This window comes from Malurus melanocephalus, unplaced genomic scaffold, assembly GCF_030028575.1.
Source record: "Malurus melanocephalus ecotype Western Australia unplaced genomic scaffold, MMel_1.1 scaffold_192, whole genome shotgun sequence".
Classification (NCBI taxonomy): Eukaryota; Metazoa; Chordata; class Aves; order Passeriformes; family Maluridae; genus Malurus; species Malurus melanocephalus.
The window spans coordinates 663,361-687,891 of record NW_026623424.1 but is presented as its reverse complement, the minus strand read 5'-3'; the positions used below and the strand labels follow the sequence as shown (position 1 = coordinate 687,891).

Sequence of the window (24,531 nt, the reverse complement as noted above, 5' to 3'; positions counted from 1 at the left end):
TTTCTTACAGCGGAAAAAGTAAAACAGGCATTGTGTAAATAACACTGTTTATAGTTCTTAAAATCTCCTGGAAGTGCTTCCAGATGGCGTACATGTGTATGAGCTCGTGACTCAAATTTTAGAAACATTCCATGAATAWCACTCAAGATTAATTTCCTTAGAAGTACAATATTTAGCAAAGTGGCATATCTATTGTTGAAGCTCAGGGTCTTTGGATGCTTTCTTACATGTTCTCTTCAGGACAGGAAATGGGATACTACAGCAACGCAGYTGTTCCCAAACTGGCAAATAAAATGTGATTTTGGGTACATCCACATGGTCTGCATTTACTACACAAGATGTGCCCCTGATGCAGTTAAAGCCAGCACAGCTATTACAGACATYGCCATTGTAAAAAGTTATATAAAATATTTCTTCTACTGTGATCAGCTTTTACAAGTGAAAATTTAGAAATASCTCAGTGTAGGAATTACTCTGAGACTGCCACATTCCTTGGTTATTTTGTGAATAGAGTGTTTTAGATGGATCTTGCTCTGCGTGCTTTGAAGTTTTATTAAGCACAAAGGTCAGTGTTCTAATACTGCCTGCCATGTTTCCACCTGTAGAGAGTCCCAAGAACTGGAAGCAGATGAAAAATCTACACATATAAAAAGTGGATTCTTTAACTTTGTCACACTTTTTTAACTTTTGCTAGGGAAAAGCTGAAACAAGTAACAAGTTTCTCATAAATATGAGTTAGAATGTGTGGGGAGGAAGTGAAAGTGTGGTATTCCATAGARCAAATTCTTTCCAGAGAAAAGAGAATTCTTATTTAAGGATTCTGCTGAATGACAGCAGCATTGGAATGGTAGTTACTTGACCTGAAAGGTATTTCAGCAAATAGAAATCACTATGTTTGAATAGTGTCTTCACCCCTCCACATCTCTATGCTTTGTTAATAAAGAGACATAGCAATGATCTCCTCTGTTTAAATGTTTCAGTTATGCAAGCAGTTTGTACTGAAAGCAGGGTGTCTGTAATGAAGAACACCATGTTGATGTGCATAAATTTCTTTTCTATTAGGTGCTGCTGAGCAACAGCTCCAGGAACCTGTGGACTGGATTATTAAAATTGCAAAGACAGATGGACTTCCTGGCCTATACCATGGATTTGTTGGTTCAGTACAGGGAACCACTGCACACCAGGCCTTCAATTTGGGATACTATTACACCATTAAGGTAGCTTTTACAAACAGAAATKAATACATTTTAGATCTTTATCATCACATTTATTATGAACTAATGAGGGTGTTAGTTTCRGCTTTTCCATTTCCAGTTATTTGTGCTTGACAGACTATTACTGAAGAGCCAAGTCATTYTATAGCAGGATTAACACAACAGGATTGATCAAAATTACACTTTTTATCTACTGGATTTGACATGCATTTTATAGAATTTGTACAGGCTTCCATTTTTGTTTTGTAAAATGTTTGGTTCACAGCTTGGTGAAAGCTTTTAGTAGAAAACTACTAAACCATAAAAATGGAAAACCATAAGAAAGTGTTTTTTATGAAACCCATAAAAATGCTCTTGAAAAATCAGGACCTTGTTCTCTGCATCCCTGAGGAAGTTTTGCCATCTGATAATAGAAGAGTTTTTTGTTCCAAAGTGTCCCTATGCTTTGTTTCAAGGATCTCTTTTCTCAGTATTCCAGGAAGTCAAAAGAAAATGTGAATAAATGTTGGCATAGAAATTGCTTAGGGTCATTTAGAAAAATCCCWGGGATACTTAAATGCTTATGTAATGCCCTGCATACCTCTGGTAATCTGTCCTAAATATCAGAAACCTTGAAGCWTTACCCCATTAGAACTACTGACGTCTTCYTTTCAGACTAAATGTGATTTCATTGTGTTATGCTTTATCTGCTCCATGAGCAGCAGGCCTGCACTTCATGCTGTTTTCATGCACTTCAAAGTGCTGTGCCTCTTGAGGCTTTACCAAAGAATTGTCTGTGCTTCTGGTTATTAACTTACCACTAGGATAGGGAAGATTATCAAGATTATTAGCAACATAAATTATAGTAATTTAGAGTAARATGATGGGTTTACTAGCACAAAATATGAGAATGAGAGGATATGTTCATCCATATGTTGTGGACGTGTAAATGTATTTTGTGAGTGATCCTTGTTTCATTCATGTAGCTCTGAAGCATCAGGTACAAATTAGGCTGATTAGTATGATTTTAACAATTTCTTATCATGCTGCTYATTCTGATCCAAGTGAAGGCCTTGAATTAAATATAGCACCTCTTATTTCTCCAGTTTAAACTGTATTTTCCAGATGGGATAACTTTCTGAAACAACAACATACTACAGTTGCTGCTTTCAGTAGAATTGGTTTCTATCAGCTAAGCAGTAATAACCATTATTAAATAGCCTCTCATTTGCATATATTCATGTTGATCCAAAACAAAATATGCTAAATGCTTTTTAGCTATGCTCTACCCTCTTTTATATTGATCAAATATAAATATCTATCTGTGTGTAGGTACTTTATACGTGTGTATCACAGTGACCTAAAGTAGACAAGATTGTCTTTCTGCCAYTATGGAGAACCTAGAACCTTACCTTGAAATTGCAAGTGGATTTGATTTCAGATGTAGATAAATCTGTACTATTAAGTTTACAAAAAAAGAATCTTCTCTCCAGTAGAATTTGACATCATGACAGGGATTTGGGTTCATGTCTCCCAAAAGAAGTGTGCATGTTTTTTGCTAGTGAAGACAAAAAGTGTTGTTTCCTAATACAGACCTTAATATGTTGTAGAGGACCACACTGATCACTAATGAACTGCAATCTACTTGKTATAAAACTATTTCAGCCATACTAAAGAAGAAAAAAAATTAGCTGTGCAAGTTTTAATAGCCTTGAAAGAATTCAGAGCACCCTTAGGACTGGAGTGACCTCATTTAATTCCTAAGCCTTCTACTTGCCCAGTAGAGCTTAAAAGAAGCATCAGAAGGATCACGGCCTTTCTAAATTTAGCCATTGGTGCCAGCTAACAGAGCGTGACACCAGATAAATATTTATTAGTCAAAAGATTACTCCYTTGGAGTGATCCATTAGGAAAAAAGTTCCTTAGTGTTCTTCACTACAGAAAGACCAGTGAATCCGAAAAAAGAATTCCTTGCCTCTTGTTTGAAATTCTCAGTGTTTCMGTTTTACTCATACTAAAACAACATTGAAAAGGCTCTCACATGGCTGGCAGCATTTTAAGCCAAAAAAMCAGCCCAAAAATATAGAGACCCAARCACCTAGAGACCTTGAATACTTAGTAGAGTATTTCTTGAGGAAATTTAAAATGGCTGAGGATTCTTCTCAGTACTGAGGATAAAACTTAGCCTGTAAATAAATGAGAAGACTCTTTATTTCTGGGGTAATAATTTTCAAGAGGGAAAGGAAACATCACACTTTCTGAAATTTAACTTAGTAAGTTTAACTTAAGAGTCCAAGGGAGGAATTTAGGAGGCCTTTATTTAATGTCTGGTTCAAAGAAATTAAGGCCAGCAGTGTTCCAGATCTCACCCCAGCCATTAAGTTTGACGTGAAACCTTTGGCTCATGGAGTTTGTACAAATATTTTTATAGTTGCTGAAAAATCAAATATGATCCACAGGCCAAGCATTGGAAAGACTGAGGCAACTGCAGTCCCAAGATTTCTACAGTGACAGTCAAAGATGGGAGATGTGCTGTGCAAGTCTGACTTAACTGACTGGAGTGAGTTATGTTCACACTGGCAGACTGGGCATCAGCGTGACACTGAAGCACACAAACAAGACTTTTAGGAAATGCTTCCAARCATTTGGCTTACCCTGCTTGTGCTCTCATTTCCAGCTCTTGACAAAGCAAATAACAAGTCCGTTGGCACTTTCTGGTTGCTGTGAGGAATGTCTGCACACATCTGCTCCCCAGTGCAGCTTCAAACCAGCTGGCTTGGGTTGCACAACCACACAGGAGAATTTGCATTTCATCTCTTTGCCCCCGAGGTTTCCATAYGATCAGGTGTCAGCCTTAGGTGCTGCTGCAATACCTTGAATCACTGTTTTTGTAGCAGGGGTGGGATGAGCAGAGCAGACACTGGAGTCTGGGGATCTGTCTCCCCTGGCTATTGTAGATGGGACTGGTTTGCCTTTCTGATCCCTACACTGGCAGGTAAGGTGGGAYAGTTAATGCAGATACAAATAATCCTGTACCAGTGGTTTCTCTTGCTTCTGGAGGTTTTAGAGGAAAAGGACATGTTTTCACTAGAAAAATTCTGGTTGTTTAGTAGGAATTGAAACTGTGACACGTGGGAGAGATAATCAAACCTCTYGACAGGGATGTTAAACTAGTTTAGACATTTTGTGCTTATTTTTAATCTCTCCAGTGGAACAAAACTGTGCAGTGTARTGTCACATGCTGTGTCACAGACGTCACATTGCTGGGTGAAACAGAGGCGTCATTTTTAGATGCAAATGAATACTTATGAAGCTTTTCCAGCCTCTAGGTTTGTTTGTGGAGTTTCAATCCCCAAATACTCAATACCCATAAAACATGGGATAAATACAAGGTGACATTTTTTCCCCAGGAAAGGAAGACAGTCGAGGTTGTTTCTGGAAATGTGCAGGTCCCAACCCCAGCCGGGGATGGCTCTTCCATAGGTATTGGCAGTGGGCGAAATAAAGGACTCGAYGGTCCAAACTGTGCCTGTCCCTGGCACCAGTAGTCATCAGGAGCCATCCCCACCTCTGTTTCGGACACAGATGCCTGGGCCTAACTGGGCTGTCACACAGGGTTCACCCTGTGAGCTCGCCCTGGCTCTCTGGGGTTGTCCATCTCCTCCAGGAGCCGGGGTGTGSCCCCTCCTCACGGCAGCTCGGCGGCGGCTCAGTCCGCTGGCCCCGCTGGSCGCTCTGCACTAATTACCCCAGCTKGTTTTAATCCCATTAACTCGGGCCGCGCTGCACCTGCGGCTCCGGCCGGCCGCCTTTAAGAGCGGGCGGGGCGGTCCCTCCGCAGCGCTGACGCGGGCGCGGRCGGTCGCTGTGGGCGGCGCCGCTGCCTCCCCGCTCGCCCGCATCCCTCCCGTTCCAGATCCTTCTGGAAGGGCAGCGCCGCCCGAGCGCTGCCGGAAAGAGCCGAGGCGGTGCCGGGGCCGGGCGGGCTCCCCGCGGGCGGCGCCTGCGCACGGCGGGCCCGCTGCCGGTTGGTGCCGGCGCTCCGCAGTGGGGAAGCGGCGGGCGCGGAGCCGCGGCCGGTCCCAAACCCAGTCCCAGCGGTTCGTGCGGAGCACCGGGCGCAGCCATGTCTGTGGTCGGCATCGAYCTCGGCTTCCTCAACTGCTACATCGGCGTGGCGAGGAGCGGCGGCATCGAGACCATCGCCAACGAGTACAGCGACCGCTGCACCCCGTGAGTACCGGCGCGCCCGGGCCGCGCCGCCGCCCCGCCCGCCGGGGGCTGCCCCGCGGGATCCCCCCACGCCGCGGGCAGCGCGGCCGAGCCGGGAGCCGGCAGTGCCCCTTCCCGGGAATGCGTGCGCTGGGGAGCCACTCGTGTGTGTGTGTTTTTGTGTGTGTGTGTGTGTCTGTGTGTGTGTGAGCCGGCTCCCGGCGGTGCGTGTCCTTGAAATCCCGCGCTGTGCTGCTGGAGCCGCGCCGCTCCGCGCTCGGGTGTTTCTGTCCTTGCACCGCTTCGGTTTCGGGTAGCTCGAGATCTCGGTAGAGTGCATGGGTTTCCCCAACTCTAGAGCGGCTGCCAGGGCTGGGAGCGTTTCCATTAACAATTGTATGAGTGGTGGCGAGACTGGCGAGGAGGAGGAGGAGGTTGATTCAGCAGGGAAGCGGCGCGATGAGTTCCCTCTCCTTAAACCTGTTCTTACTTGCACCGCATCTGCTGGCCCTGGAATACCGAGGTCTGGAGAGGAAGGGGGAGGGGGGACAGTGGGCAACGTCCGTGATGATGGGAGACGCAAGAGTAGGTGGAGATTTTGCTCCTCTGTTTCTATGGGATACGTCTAGGATTTTTAGAGCTCCATCTGTGCATAATTTGGAAGGAGGATTCAGGAATTCGTGTAAGACTCATAAAAATCGGGGGCTGGATGGTGCTTCCTTTTATAAAGGGACTTGTAGTCAACAGAGAAAGCTGTTTCTGCTGTGCTAGGCTGTAGTAATTCCAGCGCTGCTGCCCTGCTCTTGGAGAAATGTAGRTGCTGATTTGCTTTTTAAAAAGTTGCTTTTAAAAACGCAAAGAAGTTGATCGCCAAAATGTATGCTGTCAGTTTTAATCGGAATATTCTTCAGAATTCTTTTTATTGTTTGGAAAAATATACCTCTTGTATTAGCTCTTAAAAATAATTATCATTGTGCACTGTGTATGCAGTGAGACCTGAAATTCTGTGGCCTTTCAAATGCAGTGCAAAGAATTCCATTTATTGCCCAAAGAATCCTCAGGCAGCTGCAGTTTCCTTTCCCCTTGTGATGAAGAGCACTTCCAGTTCTTAGCTATATTTGGAGTGTGTTCTTTGCAGGTAGTCTTACYTGCATTTAGTATTTTTCACACTAATGTTTGATTAACTGTGCCTTCAAGATATTTGGAAAGCAATTATGGAAGAGGTTCAAGTTAGCAATTATAGGATCTGGAGTGGATATATACTTAAAGACAGTAGYTATCATGCTTAAAATGACATTTTCTTTGGCCTTTTTCTGTCTCAAAATGTAGTAATACAGGAGAACCTAAACATATTTTCTAAAGTTATTGTCTTGAGAGAAATCAAACAAAGGTAAAGAGAAATGTAACAGGYTCATTATTGTTATGTAACTTCATCATAGTAGCTAAATCTTTACTTCAAGTGGGATTTGAGTGATGTAGACAAATCTAATTCTTAAATCAMAACTTTGCTTATTGCACGTAGCAACACAGTAAATAAACTTCTTATTTAAATGTTCCTGTGRAGGTGCTCACATCATGCAGGTACTCGAGTTAGCTATTAGTTAATTACCTTCTGTAATCCAATACTTGGGATTGTCAGTGTTTGTAAAATCATGTACCATCCGGGGAGCTTTAGCACAAATATTTTACAAAGGAAGGAAAAAGATTCTGCCAACAAGCCATCCATTTCAGTAGAATTTGGATATTCCCTGGCTTTTGGCCCTGTGTCTCTTTGAAAGTTAACTGACACTTGATTTCTCATGATGTGGGAACTTCAGCARGTCTGCTGAACACATTTCCAGTGCTTGTGGCACGTTAAAGTCATGGCAAGTGGCCCTATCAGGTGCTCTGCCTCGCCACTGTGGTTTTGTGGAAAAACAAGGCAGTTGTTGATAGCTCATAACACTTTTCAGACCAGCTGTAATTAATGTGATCACACTCTGTAATTAAGATGATGTAATAAGGAATCTTGGATACTACTGTATTTTTTGAAGCCAAAGAGGGCACATTTATTTTTTTGACATCTCTGCTTTCCAGCTGAGGGAGGGAGAAACCATCCATCCCTCTGTGCTGGGAGTAATTGAAGTAAGCCATGGCAGGAGCTGTGGTGGCTCTGACTTGGTGCTTCATGGAGCATGTTCAAATAATGCTGTCTGTTAGCAGAGAGAGATTCCTGCACTGAAAAGGTGTGATGCAACAGCATTAGTTTGTAAACCATTCACTTGCTTTAGAAATTGCTCGTTTATCTGACTTTCCTTAATTATCACAAGGTATGACTGGGAACTGCAGTGTTGTGACATTAAAAATCATGAAAGCTGAACTAGGTATTTGAAAATGTAGGGTAATGTCTTGTGTGCTTGCAGCAGTTAAATCTGGAGGTTTTAGGTGTCACAGAGAGGCGGTTGCTAGAAAATACTATCAAATTGCAGTGATGGAGAGGAAGCAGGAAGCAAACTGCTGGAGTGACCTTTATACATTCATTGAACAATTACATAGGAGCTGTATGAAATCTGGGTTTTTCTGTTCCTTGCACCTGAATGGCTGTAGCCAGATCAGTTGCCTTTTGGGAAGAGTTGTGTTTCGAGTCTGTGATGTGAAGGCGTGGTGTTAGTGACTTCCAGAAAAAAGAAGAACATTTCCAGAGGCAGTGGTGAGGGGACAGATGGTGGCTGGGACCTGAGGCAGCCTTTGCTGATCCAKGGGGATGTTCAGTGGTAACCCAAGAAGCTGCAAGGAGCTGTGGATAACAGTAGAGCTTCCCAAGCCCTGGGTGCCTGGGAGCTGTCCCCAGRTCTCTCCCCTTCTGCCTGGCTGCAGCAGGTACTCGGTAGTCCTCAATTATGGAAGTACTTAGCAGCTTGTTCAGCTCCAGAGGGCTTAGATGGTTTGTGGGTTTTTAAATAGTTGTCTGAGGGTTTTTGCTAAGGGCTCTTAGGGTGTGAATGTGGTCCTGTCAGACTCAAGGGCTGTTGAGTCAAGAGAACCTGACTGGTAAAGTTCAAGTCTTTGAATTAAATCTCACAGGCTTCCTAGGTTTTAACCTGTGACCCAGAAGTAACCAGCCATGCCTTTCCTTCGTAATAAGATCTGTAGAGCATACAAGTTTTCACAGAGTTCCATAAATGCAATTGGAGTGACAACAGTTGTAGTTCCTTGCCTTTTCTAAACTAATTTACAAAGAACAAAATAACTAGAATTSCACTTAAGGTTCTGGTGCTTCATGCAGTGCTGCTGTTTAACACATCCACATTTTGCTGCTTGAATTTTTTTTGGTTTTCTGAAATACCATAGAAAGACTTTATGTTGTTCTCTTTTAAARCTGAATTTCTTCTTCTTTTCTTTCACTTAGAGCATGTATATCCTTAGGATCCAAGACCCGAGCCATTGGGAATGCAGCAAAGAGCCAGGTAAATGGATCAAAAATTTTCTAGACTAGTAAAACAGATCACCTTGGACAAGATTGTCCTGGAGTAGTTTCTTTTCATAGCTTAAATATTGTGTTCGTTGGGATTTGTTTGTTTTGGTCCTTTCTTTGGTTAGAAGCTTGTCCTTAAAATAACTAGTTTAAAACACTGATGAGAGAATAGTTGTGGGGAGGCTTTACATCCAGATGGGATCTGAATTACAGGAGAACTTTAAAGGAAGAGAAATGTRTTAATTTGTTGAAGGTTCATTAAAGGTTAATGTAGGTAATAACTCCATTTGTTCCTTCAGGCAGCCACTGCAACAATATATGATCTTAAATATTGCATGCCATAATCAGAAAGCTCCTCTAAAATAAAAAGTACAGTGAAAATTGATGGCAGGAAGTTAATGGATATTACAGAGAGAAGTACGCTTGATTTTTTTTAAATAGAGGCCATAGATTAAAAAGGAGATGATTCTCTCTCCTCACACTTTGCTTTCCAGTGAATGTGTGGGGCTTGACACAGGGCAGTGTGTGCATTAAACCCAACATAAAGAATTCCTTTCTGCATAGTCCTCTGTAGTCTGCATCTCATGGGTAATTAAAGTATCTTTGTCACAGATTGTCACAAATGTAAAAAATGCAGTACATGGTTTCAAGAAACTGCATGGAAGAGCATTTGAAGATCCTTACATACAAGCTGAGAGGGCCAAACTTCCCTATGAACTTCAGAAGATGCCAAATGGCTCCGTAGGAATAAAGGTGAGTTATTTCCTTAAGAAAACTAAATAGATTCCTGTGTTTCTAAGTAAGTCCTGTACATTCTCCARGATGTCCAGTGAGGTTCCTCATCAATTGTGTTAGTTTTCCATAGTCACATTAGTAGCTTTTCACTTCACCTTATTAGATTTACCTTCAAATCTGTGTAATTACAGAGGGGGTTATTAGTTCCCRTCAGACATGCAGAGACCAAGTRTSAGGAAAATAATATAACACTCRGAATATGAAATTTGAACAAGTTTTWAATTTGCTTCCAAACTAAATGGCAGGAGTGCTTGGGATTGCTGGAGAGATGGTAGCTTGTTAGGAATTCTGGACACAGAACCTGCCATGCAGGCTGAGGATTCAGCTGTGTTTCCTGAGCAGGGCAGCACTCTTAGAATTGCCTCCTTTGCACCTTCCCTGCCTTGTATGCTTGACTGGCTGTTGCAGGAAACAAATGTTCCTTGGGTTTGCTCCAAAAYTTGTATTTTTAGCTTGTGTTGTAGGACAATGTGATCCTATGTGCTTTTTTTGTTGTTTTTTTAAATTAAACAAGCAACAGAAATACTGTACATATTGAATAGTCCCTTGAGATAACTGAGGTGTTAAGTTTCCCACAAAAAAAAAAACCCTAAAACTGAACTGTTCAAGATACATTGTTGTGAGCACAGATCAATTGATATGGACTTAGTTGTGTCAAAAGTCTGTTGTTAAATGGGTCACAATGCTCAACATTACAAGTAATGTCCAAGTTGCACATCTTGAGAGCCAAGTYGAGGTGACGGATCATGGAATCCCAATTCTCTGTTTCAGGTGAGGTACCTGGATGAAGAGAGACTGTTTGCAGTGGAACAGATCACAGGAATGTTGCTGGCCAAACTGAAGGAGACTTCAGAAAGTGCTTTGAAGAAACCAGTGGCCGACTGTGTGATTTCAGTAAGTTGTGATATATTTGTTGCAGTCCACAGATAGCTTTATGTATGCTAGGACCACTGACACCATGGTGCAGTGGTAATAGGTACAAGCAGTGGATAGAAATCATATCCCAAAAACGGGCTTTTGTTACATTCCAGATGAGAATACTTTCTGAATCATGTGAGGAGATGAAAAAAATGTTAAGTCAAGGGGGTGTTTCCAGGAAGAACATAGTGCTTGAGCTGATCCAACTGTGTGTCTCCAAGGGCTACATGTAGTACTTCTGATTACTGTAGTTCTTGTTACAAATGGGAGCTGTCCTAGGTGTAAGCATATCCTCTTTGGTTCCAAAGAACCTCCCATGTTAAATGTCTTTCTTGTTACATGTTTGAGCACTGTTGTAATGCAGTTGAGAGTCACCTGAACTTAGGGCTCTGAGGGTCATGCTGGTCATTTGACAAGCCCAAACTACTTGCTTTGTTTGCAAGAGTCTTTTTAGTGGTTGGTTTGCCCATGTTTTCTTAGCTGGTGTCCTTAACCAGCATGTGGGCGTGGAGCTAGTCCCGTGTCTGCTTTTCACGTGGTCTTTGTTTACTGGCTTTGGTGAGAAGTTTGGGCATGAAGGATTGCAGTTACCCCTTCTCTGTCAGATAGAGACATGGGAACTGGAAAGCTGTGTATTTTTGCATTTAGAAATCAGCTTTGATCTTTTTCCTTGCTTCCTTCTGGCATACAAAGACACTGGGAGAATACCTCCCACGCACACGGGGATCTTTGGCAATACACCACYGTGGTAGCCAACAAAATACACAGTGAATGGAGTTCTACGTCTGCTGAAGAGATGCCAGCTGATTGCAGCCAGATCCTAAATGGGCTCTGATTGTGCAGTGGCTATTTTTGGTGGCACTGAATATTGTAGCACACTGTAAGCTGGCACTSTGGTGGAAGTGATATCTGAGAAATGGGTACAGGTTCAAGTTTAATTCCGGCATCGCTGCAGTGCGTCTGCCATCAACTTACTTTAGGACTCTGTGTGAATATTTGTTAGTTGACTTGTATTTAAAAATCCATATTCCATAATACCCTATATTTTTTTTTTGGAAACAGGTCCCTAGTTTTTTCACTGATGCTGAAAGAAGGTCTGTWATGGCAGCTGCACAGATTGCAGGATTAAATTGTCTGAAGCTGATGAATGAAACTACAGCAGGTAAAGGGCCAGAACTYTTTTTGTCCTTTAAAGCCATTCAATGTGAGGGTGATGACACACTGCTGTTACACAATTAGGAGTTTGGGAAAGAGCTGTCCAGGCTAGTACTGGCCAATCCAGCTTGGGAACTGGAAACACAGCAGTGGGGTGGTGTGCAGCACTTAGGAGACACAATGAGAGCTGGGGTTTCCTGGCTTGAACCCGGTCACACTKGGGAATAGCTTKGGAAATAAATCTGGCATCTGTGCTWGAAGTTGTGGCAATCTTGTCAGCTGAAGCAATGGCACAACTTTTATAGAGTAATTTACTTCCCTCTTCTGGTTTTGGTGAATTCTAGGGTAGAGCACAGAAATTTGTCACACTTCATGGGAACTAAAGTTGGAGGCACTTAAATCAGTCATTCTTATTTTTCTCAGCTCTTCTACAGAGTCTCAAACAGCTTTCCAAGTGATGCTGGCAATGATTCATATAAAGTAGTCTTCCAACTTTTTTTTTTTTGAATATGCTTGAATTTTGCAAAGGTGTGAGGTAAAAAATACTGGAAGTAAAGCATTTCAAGGGAGAGGAGTAGGCATGAGTGTTAATCTGTGCAGTTTGAGAAATGGCAGTGTTCATTTGGCTACAAGCAGAACTGAAATACAGGGTGAGTCTTTATTAGTGATAAACCTTCACTTGACCTCTCTCTATCTTTTTGATGAAAAATGTGTTTTCAACATRTTTTTGATATTTGAATAGAGTTACAAAGGTGCACAGAAAGGGTGAACATGGCTAGTGTCTGTGTTTCAGTTGTGCTTTTAATGCATGCTCTGCAGCTGTGTGTGGCTTCCCCTTATCTTCCATGGGTTGGTGTTTTCCAGTTGCATTAGCCTATGGAATATACAAGCAAGATCTGCCAGCCTTGGAAGAGAAGCCAAGAAATGTGGTCTTTGTAGATATGGGGCATTCTGCATATCAAGTTTCCATCTGTGCTTTTAACAAGGGAAAACTGAAGGTAATCTTTTAAGTCACACATTTAAAGCCTGAAGTATTTAATACTCAGAATATTGCTCTGTGGAAAGATTAGGTTTTTTGAAAAAGAAATGTCTATAGCAGATATTTTTGAAATGTGGAATACAAAATCCTTCTGTTAGATTTTGGCTATTTCAGCAAGTCAGTCTTTGTTAAATGCAGAAGTGAAGCATCCTAAAGTGTGTTTTGGAAAGTGTTTGATAATTAAGCACACTGTAGAGTTTTTGTGTCATGTTTTACCCCTGAAATATTTGCATATGCAGGGAGCCTCCTAAGTGTTGTAGTTGTGCAGCTGACTCACTCATGGGAAATGCTTGAACTGAATAGCTCCATGATATTGGGTTCTTTTTCATGCCATCCGTGACAGTTCAAAGTAAATCCAGTCRGATGTGAAGTAAAACTGAACAGTCTTTGCTTCCTGGTGTGGAGACTTTTTTGTCTGTGACCTGCTAATGGCTAAGTGCTTTTGTGAACCTGTCTTTGGTAGCCAAATGCCATCTGAAGCCGATGGAAGGCGATGGCACATCTTGCTGCTCGGAGTGAATGACATAGAACAAATGGTGTCTAAYAACTTGTGATTTCGTTCTTTGACTTCTGCCAGGTCTTGGCCACTACCTTTGACCCTTTCGTAGGTGGTAGGAATTTTGATGAGGCTTTGGTAGATTACTTCTCCGAAGAATTTAGGACAAAATACAAACTGAATGTAAAAGAGAATCCCCGAGCACTGCTGCGATTGTATCAGGAATGTGAAAAGCTCAAGAAGCTGATGAGTGCAAATGCATCTGAYCTTCCACTCAATATCGAGTGCTTCATGAATGACCTGGATGTCTCCAGTAAGATGAACAGGTACTGGGTGCTCTTCCCACTGAGGGGTGGGGGTTTGTGATCGCTGAGCAGCTTTGTAACCCCCAACTCTCTCCCTGCCCTGCAGAGCTCAGTTCGAGCAGTTGTGTGCTGCCCTTCTGGCCAGAGTGGAGCCTCCTCTAAGAGCAGCCATGGATCAAGCCAGTAAGTAGAAGTTACTTGAGGTACTGCTAATAATCCMGTCATTCTTGATCTCTTTAATGATTGTCTTTTCAATGTATTTTTGTATTTATTAGAATTGCAAAGCTAAATACTGAAAAGTTAAATGTAAGTTCCATTCATATGCTTGCCATGAATGCATGATCCCATTCCCGCCTCATTTAGTGCACATGCTACTCTGCAGCCTTGGTTATTGACCCTCATTCACCCTGTGTCATGGAAAAGGTTGGCACTCTGAATTCAGTTAAAAAAAAACAAACCAAACCAAAACAATGATGGTAAAAGATATTATTCTTTACTGCAACCTTCTGGCCAGCCTGTTCCATGTGATACTTACATGTCCTCACTGACCTGRTAATTTGGCAGTATATTCTTTAATGAATTACCTAAAGCATGTGCAAATAACAAAGTTGGTTTGTTTTTTTTTTCCTATTGTACTGTAAAGGAGAATTAGATTTCACAGGAAAGGTTTTACCCCTAATTCCAGTACCTTCAACTAAAAGGAAAGAATTCTGCTGATCTTGTGACTTGGCTAGATAGCTAATACAGGAATTAAAAACCTGAGTAACTGCTGAGCAGAGCTGTTCAAGGAGTGACAGTTGTTTGAGATGACTTCATACACATACCCTGATTTCAGAATGACGAAGTTAACCTTCTAGTGCAGTCTGCTATTTATTAGATATATTGGCCTAAAAGGAATTATTTTCTCTTTTGGGAAGCAAAATTAAGCCAGACATAAAATGAGATCTATTTGGGTTTCATTTTTTGGGAGAGGTGATATATTGTCCTGTAGTACAAGGCTCCTAAAGGAGACTCAGTTTCACCCTTCTGACTTCATGCACAGAAGAAAGRGAATGCACATGGACAACACACTTTAAAGAACTGCTGTTCTCATTGATGCTTGGCTTCTGCATTTYCCAGGTTTATGCATTTAGAAAACTTTGTAGCCTACAGGAGGGACAGAGACTTTTAAAGAYCTTGTCAGCCATGAAATACATATAGTGCTTGTCACAGTGCCTAGATAATAAAAGAACTTCTRTCTTTTTTTCCTTTTTTTTTTGTCTAAAGATAGCTTTTTGATATTTTGGTTTTAACTTAAGGGCATGCACTGTCTTTTCTAGAACTTCAGCGTGAAGATATCTACAGTATAGAAATAGTAGGTGGGGCTACTAGAATTCCAGCAGTGAAGGAACAGATCTCTAACTTTTTCTGTAAAGAGATAAGCACCACGCTAAATGCTGATGAAGCTGTTGCAAGAGGCTGTGCCTTGCAGGTATAGTTCCTGAAATAAACCTTTACTATKGCTTCTTTAACATTGTGTACTAATGAAATCCAGCTAACCACAAGTAAAAGGTACTACAGCTGTAACAATATACAGAGTTTAAATTGTTCATTCACTAATTGGTGACAGTGACCATGTCAGAAACTATTATTACATTCATTAATTTGCTGCTGTGTCATGTTAGAAGGATGGACTTTTAGAGACCTGTTAAATTTGAGGACCCAAATTCTGTTGTTCAACTTTTGTGTCATCGGTTGGAACCTTTGCTTAATATCTTACTGAAAGTCACTGAGAAAGTAATATCTATTACTTAATTATAGGAAGTTTCTGTTAAAATTCTGTGATAAGCAGGACCTCCATATGACTGATATGATAAGTATTCATTCTTATACTTACTATTTATTTGACCACATGGATATAATAAAATTATGGTCTTTTTTTTTTTTCCTAGTGTGCAATTCTTTCTCCAGCTTTTAAAGTGCGTGAGTTTTCCATCACAGATGTTGTTCCTTATTCTATAACATTGAGATGGAAATCATCTTATGAAGAAGGAACAGGGTAAGTTTGTACAGTGCCTACAAAACTGTGTGCTTGGCTATAAAGAACAGTGTTGAGCTGTAGGAATAAACAGGCCTCAGGCTTTGAAGTTGTCATGCACTTGAACACTTGACTTTCCAGTTTTCTTTTTTTGCGCTTTACCTTTTGGGTTCCAGTTACTGCCTAACAATTAGAAATACATTTAATTAAAAATGTTTGGGTAAAGTTGCTTARTTTTTAATAAGTGACATAAAATGCAGAGTCCAGTTTTGAAACCTAGCGGCCTTCAATGTCCAACTCTTGCTACAACCTGATTTACACTAGATGACTGTTGTTTGGTTAGCATGGCTGCTGGTCATTAACAGACCTTGACTTGGATTATCCTGGAAGTCACACTCAGAGATTTAATGTTAATATTTTGTTTATTGCTTTAGGGAGTGTGAAGTCTTCAGTAAAAACCATGCTGCTCCATTCTCAAAAGTAATTACTTTCCACAAGAAAGAGCCTTTTGACTTGGAAGCTTACTATACCCATCCACATGAAGTGCCTTATCCTGATTCCAGAATAGGTAAGGACGTGTGAATAAAACCCTAATCCCTAATGCCTGTTGTTACAGGGAAAAGTGGGTCTTCCTTTTTGTAAGATACGTTACTTCCATATTTTCTAGCTTACAGAAAATTTTAGGTCCTTTAGAAGGGCTCAGCACAGGCTTCTTGGTCTAAATGTAGTGATCAAACCATATTGACATCTTTGACAGTTCCTAAAAAAAGCCTCCATTCTTTTATCTCTACAGTTTCTAAAGAGGCAGGTACAAAGAGTTCAGTGCTCTATTGTCTGGTTCTTTCAGTCTCTRTAAAATTGATAAGGATCTTACGTGCCTGCTAGCTTGGATTTTAAAAAGAAATTGGATCAAAGGAGCTGTTGCCTATCTGGACAGATAACTTGTCTAGTGCTWTCTGTCACATCTCTTTCTGTTAATCTGAGAATATAAAAGATAGATATTTCCTCAGTTTAAGCATCTGTAGTAGAGTCTAAAGAATTAGATGGTATAAATAAGATTCTTGGTAGCTAATGCTACTTTACTTGCAGTTATTAGTAGACTCCTTGGAGTTTGTAATTCATAATTTTATATCATCTACACTTAATTTTTCAGCAAGTTGGAAAACAAAAGTATCAACCTCACTGCTTTCAGAAACCTTGCGAAGCACTGTTCATTCTCCAAAAAGTGTAGTGCAGCTATGTTACCAAATTGAAACACAATCTTTATCTCTGTTAACATTTTATTTTTCAGTGTGAAGTTTGAGTTACGTGGACAAAAGAAACCATTTGAGATGAATCAGAGTAGTTTCTCTAGTGTGCTGGTTACAGAAGGCAACAGAGAAGTAGAACACCTAGTAAAGTATTGTCTTGTTTTTTTATGACATACAGATAAAGCAAAAACATCTTACTAATTATTAGTGAATAGATAATAATTGGGGAGCCAGCTTTTAGTTTATCTATCTGCAGCTGATATTATAGGATTATCAACTAAGTAGAAAGTTTCCAAATAGTTCCAGTTACATGAAGTTTAAATTAACACCCTTAAAGGAATGTGTTTGGGGTTTTTTCCCTCTTTCACTATTTTTGGGACAAAAGTTAAAGCCACCTTTGTTGTTTCCAAGGGCGTTTCACTATTCAGAACGTTGGTCCCCAGCACGATGGTGACAATTCCAAGGTGAAGGTGAAAGTGCGCGTCAATATCCAYGGCCTTTTCAGCGTGGCCAACGCGTCCATCATAGAGAAGCAGAACGTAGAGGGGGATCACAACGACACACCCATGGACACRGAGTCATCAAGTAAGAACCAAGGCAGAGATGAAGAGCTGGTATGTAAAGCTTGTAAATATCTACACTGTCATTCTGACAACAGAGCTGATAATTGCAGGTTAAATCACTGTCTCGCTTTTTGACAGTTACTGCTTCTCCACCCTTAAATTACTCCTTTATGTTATGTAAGACATTTCTTCATGTTTATTACTAAAGGACTGGTGAACTGTGGCTCTAAGAAAAAAGAATGGTAAAACAGAGTCTAAAAAATACAGCAATTTTCCATTACCATCTCTCTACTAGTCTTAGCATTATCTAGTGTTGCTAGCAAATRGCAATGTATTTAACAAGATCTGTTGACAAATTAATTCTAAAGGTTGGTTTTTCCTCACAAGCTGTTTTCACTGAGTAAAAAATATGGTATTTCTTTATCCATGGAAAACWGCACTGCCCCTGACAGTAGCTCCCTGTGAAGTGCAGCAACTCTGCAAWTTGGCAGTCCAGAGTTGAGGACTGGGTGCCAGGGAACACTTTGGAGCTGGAAATGACAACACCTGCAGTGGCCTGGGCAGCCTTTCTGCTAAGATTTGGCCTCACTTTCTCCCACTGTTCTAATTCCTGTAGAATATTTAACTAAAAACAGTTACACCACTGGCATTAGATAATTGGTATAAGCAACTTCTTAAATACAGTGCTGCTTTCCAGGAATGTGAGCATATTTGAAATGCTGAACATGATGCAGTTCCTTGTGGGCAAGTGCTCCATATATGTTTGTAATCAAGTGAAAAAAGGTTGGAAGTGCCAGAGCTGGCATTTAGTGTAAGAGGTATCCTGCATGTGGAGCTTACAAAAGTGTGCTGAATTCAGTGTGAGAGTAGCTGCTTCCGTGCTCAGCCTTTGAATTTGTAGGATTTCATTCATCTAACACATCTTCTGTTTTACAATGGTGCTTGTCAGCAATTACCTTTCAGTATTGAGGATGATGCCCTCGGCTCTGAGGAGGAGGTTTGTGGTGGATATGTGTACTATTTTCCCTTCTCTAGCTATTTCCTGTAGGCAAAGCAGTTCCTTCCAGTTGTTGGCTTTTCTGTGTGAACAGTAAGAACAGTAAATGAGGATTTAGATTTTACTTTTTTCCTACTCTGAAGTGACAAAACTTCAAATTTGGTAAAAATAGCCTTGTTTTCCATTTTAAACTGCAACATAGGCACCTGTGCTAGAGTTTGAAATCCTTAAACAACTTGTATTTTGCAGAATTAGCAGTAAATTATTTTACATGCGTGTGTAGCTTGTGAATACAAAAATACTAACTCATTGTAATGGAAGCAATCTTGARCCTTTCAAACTTTGGCTACTGCTCATTAGTTATCAATGCTATGAATCTCCAAGTATTAGAATCATCCTGAAAACTTCAGACTTACCATTACTGTTATTGGAAGTGGTTTTCCGTGATGACATGGAGTTGTATGGCTTCAAACAAGTGATTAGCACTAGTGTTTAGTGATGTCTTTCAAATTGTTAAATTTAGAATAAGGCATAAGTGATAAACTTACTGATGAAGATAAGTGAGGTTCTCCTCATTTTGGGTGGCAAGGAAGGAAGATAGTTGGTCGTGTACTCCCAAGAGCCTACTACTACAGAAACTAATTTTTACTAATTTCACTGTATTGTGAGACAGATGCAGGTAGTAATTCTTGTGATAAAATTACTTCTGCTTTGGATTGCAAACTTTAACGTTTAGGTCAGAAACGGTAGAAGGTCAAAGTTCTGGCTGTTCCATAGAGAACCCATTGTTATTGCCTGTGTTGGTGGTGTGTTGCTAGAATGTTCTTTGATTTCATTTTATATGTATTTGTTTCTAATTTAACGTGAATATTCACAAGGCTTAGTGCAATTATGTAATGGGGACAGACAGYAGCATCAAGCAGCTGAGTAGAGTTTTCATTTAATTTGAATGATATAAATACTACATCAAAATGTCTGTTTAAACATGGTGAATCACAAATTTTTAAGACACAGGTTTTAATACTAGATTGTGAACTACTGTGATTGACATCAGTCTTAAATCGTTACAGCAAACTTTTTCATTCAGTTATGTAACTCTCTGCAGGATAAAATGCAGGTTGATCAAGAGGAAGGTGTGCAGAAAAATCAAGCTGAGCAACAGAACCAAGCAGATGAGGAAACTGAAAATGCTGGAACTGAAACAAAGGTTGGTATGCAGTACTGATATGACATTTTTTGCCCAGTAATCTCACACTTACTGATTTTACTAGTTGGARAACATGGGGCTGTATTTAGAGGATGGCTATATTGAAATGCTTAAGTAAGGAATCCTATCAAAGCACTTTCATTTTCAACTTAGCATGATTAAGACTTTGAATTAAGATTTTCATTGTTTAATGTAGTTTTATAATAAAGATGGAATTTAGGGAAACTTAGAAAATATTAAGAAGAATAATATGCAGTGCTTTAAGCTTTTGAACAAGTTCCTTAATAGCTCTTTAAAGAAATTAAATTTCAGTTATTTGGTTCAAAACTAAGGTAATAGTGATCTTGAATACAGAGGAGTAATTGGATGCTTAATTTACATAAGATTAATTTGTAGCTGTCTGAACTAGTCTCATTTGTCTCTCTTTTTTGAGCATAAATGTAGTAACATTTCAATTCCTGGAAGTTTCTTAGTAGTGTCACTCTTTTCATAGGCTGCTKCTGGAGAAAAGCAAGACAATCCATCCCAGCCAAAGGCTAAAACAAAAGTTAAGAGCATTGACCTCCCTATACAGGCAAGCCTCTATAGGCAGCTGGGACCAGATCTGATCAATTCCTATATAGAAAATGAGGTAAGCAGCATAAACAGATGACCRCTCCAATTAATTCAGTGTAAATAATTATCTGAAAAACATTTGCAACTAGCAGCTTATCTAATTTAGAATTCTTTCRGGGTTTGCCCTTAATTGTAAGGGGTTTATTTTTGGTTGGGGTTTTTGGTGAAATTACTCCATTTCAATAGGCTAAACTTTGCCCATTCTGGTTGTGCTTGTAGTGGTGACTTACTCAGAGGTGAACATTTTATCAGGAATTGTGAATTATCAGACCTCTGCCAAGTTCTGTGGTTCAGTTTGAAGAGTAGTCACCAAGCTTGACACTTCAAATGCTTTTAGTTTTAAATATGCCTTTTTCCACCCTAGGGGAAGATGATGATGCAAGACAAGCTTGAGAAAGARCGAAATGATGCTAAGAATGCTGTTGAAGAGTACGTGTATGAATTCAGAGACAAGCTGTGTGGAGTCTTTGAGAAGTTTATCACTGAAGAGGTGAGACTTGCCTGTATGTTTCAACTGTTGGAAAAAGTTCCTTTGTATTTTTAACCTTTGAGTGTGGGTTCTGTGGAGRCTGCAGGGGTCTCTTGGAGCAGTTTTGGAGTAAGAGGTGGCCTGACTTCACTGCAGTGAAGTTCAAGTTAATGCTTACACCTGGCATTTGACTTGCAGAGTTCTTTATTGGCAAGGAAAAACTGGGGTTGCAGGCAGAAAGTAAAAATCCTATGGTCAGCATAGGAAAGTAGGACAGGTCACCATGAGCTTCTGAATGGCATGAGTGGGTAAGAATGAAAGGAAAACAGACAGTATCCAAGACTCTTAGGAGGTGCATGGGCTGTCTTGAATCACTTCAGGACTGGTTTTAACTCTGGTAAACTTCACCTGCAATTCACATGAGTAGGGCTGCCCTGCCTCCCTCATCACACTGTTAAATCTTGGCTTTGAAGTCTGTTGATTAGTGTTTTCCTTTGCTATCACTCTGAGTATTTTAAACTGATGAAGCAGTCTTTTCTGAATAAGGTGGATTTGTGCTGGGGACAGAAGTCTCATTTGATGTGTTTCTTTCTGACTTGGAGCATCCATAACTTGCTTTACAGGATTCAAACAAGCTGACCTTGATGTTGGAGGACACAGAAAACTGGCTTTATGAAGATGGAGAGGACCARCCAAAACAAGTATACATGGACAAGCTTCAGGAATTAAAAGTAAGGTTTTAAGTTGTTTCCTAGAAAAAATGGTGCATGTATGTCGATGGGTGGGTGTTCAAGTTATTGTATAGAAGTTCGGTTATGAATTGAACATAATATTTAGAACTAGAAATGCAGTTTCTTTTCATGTGAGCTGTGCTCCTAATTTGAAAATGGTTGAAATGAAGTAGACTGTCACTGACGACGATAGATTTAATTGCTATGGGAATTTTCTGACAGACTTTTTTCAGTCTGAAAGAAGCTTTTGAGTAGTTGACTGCTCTAGTGGGTAATGAGAATTAAATTACACTCCAGAATATATATTCTGTTTTTCCTGTTCTTAGTTATCTTCTATAGCAGTATCATAAGAATAATTTTTGGRTCTAATATCCAACAATAAAGGCAGGAGTGCTTTAACAGTAGCTTCCATTATATCACTTGATTAGTAATGACAAAAAACCCTTAAATGCTTCAGATTTTAATAAACTGATGGGAAAAATCTGAATTCTGATGAATGACTAACTACTTTGTAATAAGTTGGTGTCTCTAGCCTTTGGGCTCCAGCTGATTGTTCTCCAGTCAGTTTTCCTCTGGGGGAGGGATAACTGATGGAAACAGCTGTGCAGATCCAGGCAACTGCCTGCATACTGGTATTTAAGAGAAGGAAAAAGCCAACAGTGGGTAAAATTAAGTTTTCAGATTAACTACTTGAAAATTAAAGCATCCATTAAAGCCTGACTGGTTTCTGTTCAAATGCATTGTTCAAATGTTCTTTTTGCAGAAAATGGCAAAATACCAAGCCTAGTAAGAACAGGCACTATTCCTGTGTTTAAACTTCTGCTCTTTTTGTTGCTGTTGTACTAAAGCAAAATGCAAAGACTTCAGTCTTTGAGTGGGTGAGAAAAGSAGTTAAAGGCAGCCTTCCTTCCCATGCTGCATTGTATTCTTAGACCAGGTTGAAGAAAATCATTGTTATTGTAAAGATCTTTGTGCTTATTATTCCAGAAATTTGGCCAGCCTATCCAGGAAAGATGCATGGAACATGAAGAGAGACCAAAAGTTCTAAATGAACTRGGAAAGAAGATTCAGCTCCTGATGAAAGCAGTAGAAGCATACAAAAACAAGGTAAATCCAAATGCTTTAGCAATTCAGTGATTCCATGTGATTTGAGTTTGGCTGTAGAGCTTTTGTGTTTAAAAAAATCCTATAAAGTTGCCTCTTACATGCTTCAGAAGGGCTGTTGTACTTTTGCTCCTGAGAGCTTTAGGCCTGTTCTCCATTGCTTGCAGAAAGAGCTTCTTCATGAGATCATAAAGATGATCACATTGTTTTATGGTGACTGGTACCACTTGAAATGGAGCTCTCAATTTACAGCTGGTACYAGTGTTTCTATAACTTCTAAGACTAACTTTATTGGGTGAGCAGCRTATTTTAATTGGTGACACAAATATCTCTCTCCTTAGGATGAAAAATATGACCACCTAGATCCTGCTGAGATGGAAAAAGTTGARAAATTCATTAACGAGGCTATGAATTGGTTGAACAGCAAAATGAATGCCCAGAACAAACTCAGTCTAACTCAGGATCCAGTTGTCAAAGTGGCAGAAATACTAGCAAAATCTAAGGTACTTGTACTTGTTGCATTCTAATCACTTTTTCGTGAACTAGATTTTGGCCTAGATTTGAGCTAGAATATTGCATTTTCAGAGATTTTAAAGCTATTAAAAGATCTATACAGAGGGAGCAGCAGTTATAGCACTCTTCATGCAGGCTCTTGATTTACAGTATTGCCTCTGCACATGCCTTTTTAAAATAGTTCTGAGTTACCAGGCTTTTACAGAATGGGTTGTTATACAGGATTGTAACAGATCAGAAGCTCTTTAGTTAGTGAAAGGTGCTTTTWAAAGTTTTTTAGACTTGATAGAATAGAGAAGTCTAGTCCTTGACAGTTAAATTCCAGGCCCAGAAACGGCCCAGAGAAAAATTAGAGGTGTTCTCATTGGGTGCTGTTGCTGTGCCACCAAATGACCTTGCTGTCTCCCTTCTGTCACAATTAGGAATTGGATAGCTTCTGTAATCCCATTATATCCAAGCCCAAACCGAAGATAGAACCTCCCAGTGATGGGCAGCCCAACAAAGCTAATGGGGAACACAACGGACCAGTGAATGGACAGAGCGCTACTGAAACAAAACCCGAACCAGCAAAGGACAACCCTCAGCAGACCAAACCCCCCGGAGAAATGGAAGTGGACTAAATCTTGCATTTCTTTTACTTCATTAAAATAGTGCAAGTAACCACAGGGTCCATTCTTTTTGTCTGGTACACACCTCAGATGTTCAGTTATTCTTAGCCAAACTTCTGTCATTTGTTGCTGAGTAGTTTTGAAAGTGTTTTATATTAAGTACACCTCTGATGTCCATTTCCACTGATGCTGCTTATGTGGAGCTCTAGCCAAATGTAGATTGTATAAGTCAGTTTAAGCTTTCCCAATATATTTTATATCAAACATACAGAATTGATATATAAATGGCAACAATCTACCTTATTTAAAGCTTTTATTGTGGATAAACCTCAGCTCCTTTATTCAGGAAAGGATACTGTATTGCACTACTGATGCTCAAGTGTAGATCTAATTGCATCTTTATTTTGGAAAAATATTGGAATTGAAGTGGCAAAACCTGTCACTTGAAGCACTGACCTTTTCTAGTTATTGTATTGTTATAATTTAAATATTAAAATAGAGGTTAGTTGGCATACCAGTCCATCTTGTTGATGTACCATGACAATTGTATGGTCTTTTTCATAGGAACTGAAAATAATGAGCTTAAGCATTTTTTAGGTTCCCATCCCACTACCAGTCTTCATTACAAACTGCTGCAGCACTGTGGCTTTGCCATGTGCTGGAATTCCTGGTCTCTGCACATCGCTGTACATACCCTACTGCGCTTAGGATATGGTGATGCTGATGAGAATAAGATGAAAGGGGAGAACACACAAGGCCTGCTGCATAGCTTTGCCTTGAAMATGTCTTATTGCACATGGAACTATTTCCACTTCTTTTGTTTTGAATTCAATTTACATCTTGATCATATCTCATCCTGGGGCAGAGAAACAACAGAAACGGTGCTGTCC

The 24,531-nt window shown here is 40.1% G+C and overlaps 1 protein-coding gene across 1 annotated transcript; it reads left to right on the top strand.

The window, feature by feature from the left end:
- The first annotated feature begins 5,185 nt into the window (after positions 1-5,185).
- HSPA4L (heat shock protein family A (Hsp70) member 4 like) lies at positions 5,186-24,151 on the top strand. Its single transcript, XM_057373307.1, has 19 exons — positions 5,186-5,426; positions 8,794-8,851; positions 9,472-9,612; positions 10,426-10,548; positions 11,635-11,734; positions 12,592-12,725; positions 13,344-13,588; positions 13,674-13,750; positions 14,887-15,038; positions 15,499-15,605; positions 16,019-16,152; positions 17,246-17,448; positions 19,500-19,601; positions 20,095-20,232; positions 20,581-20,706; positions 21,309-21,416; positions 22,404-22,523; positions 22,862-23,023; positions 23,456-24,151. Exons 1-19 carry the CDS (start codon positions 5,320-5,322, stop codon positions 23,651-23,653), a joined length of 2,535 nt encoding a protein of 844 aa, XP_057229290.1. The 5' UTR covers positions 5,186-5,319; the 3' UTR covers positions 23,654-24,151.
- The last annotated feature ends 380 nt before the right edge of the window (positions 24,152-24,531 follow it).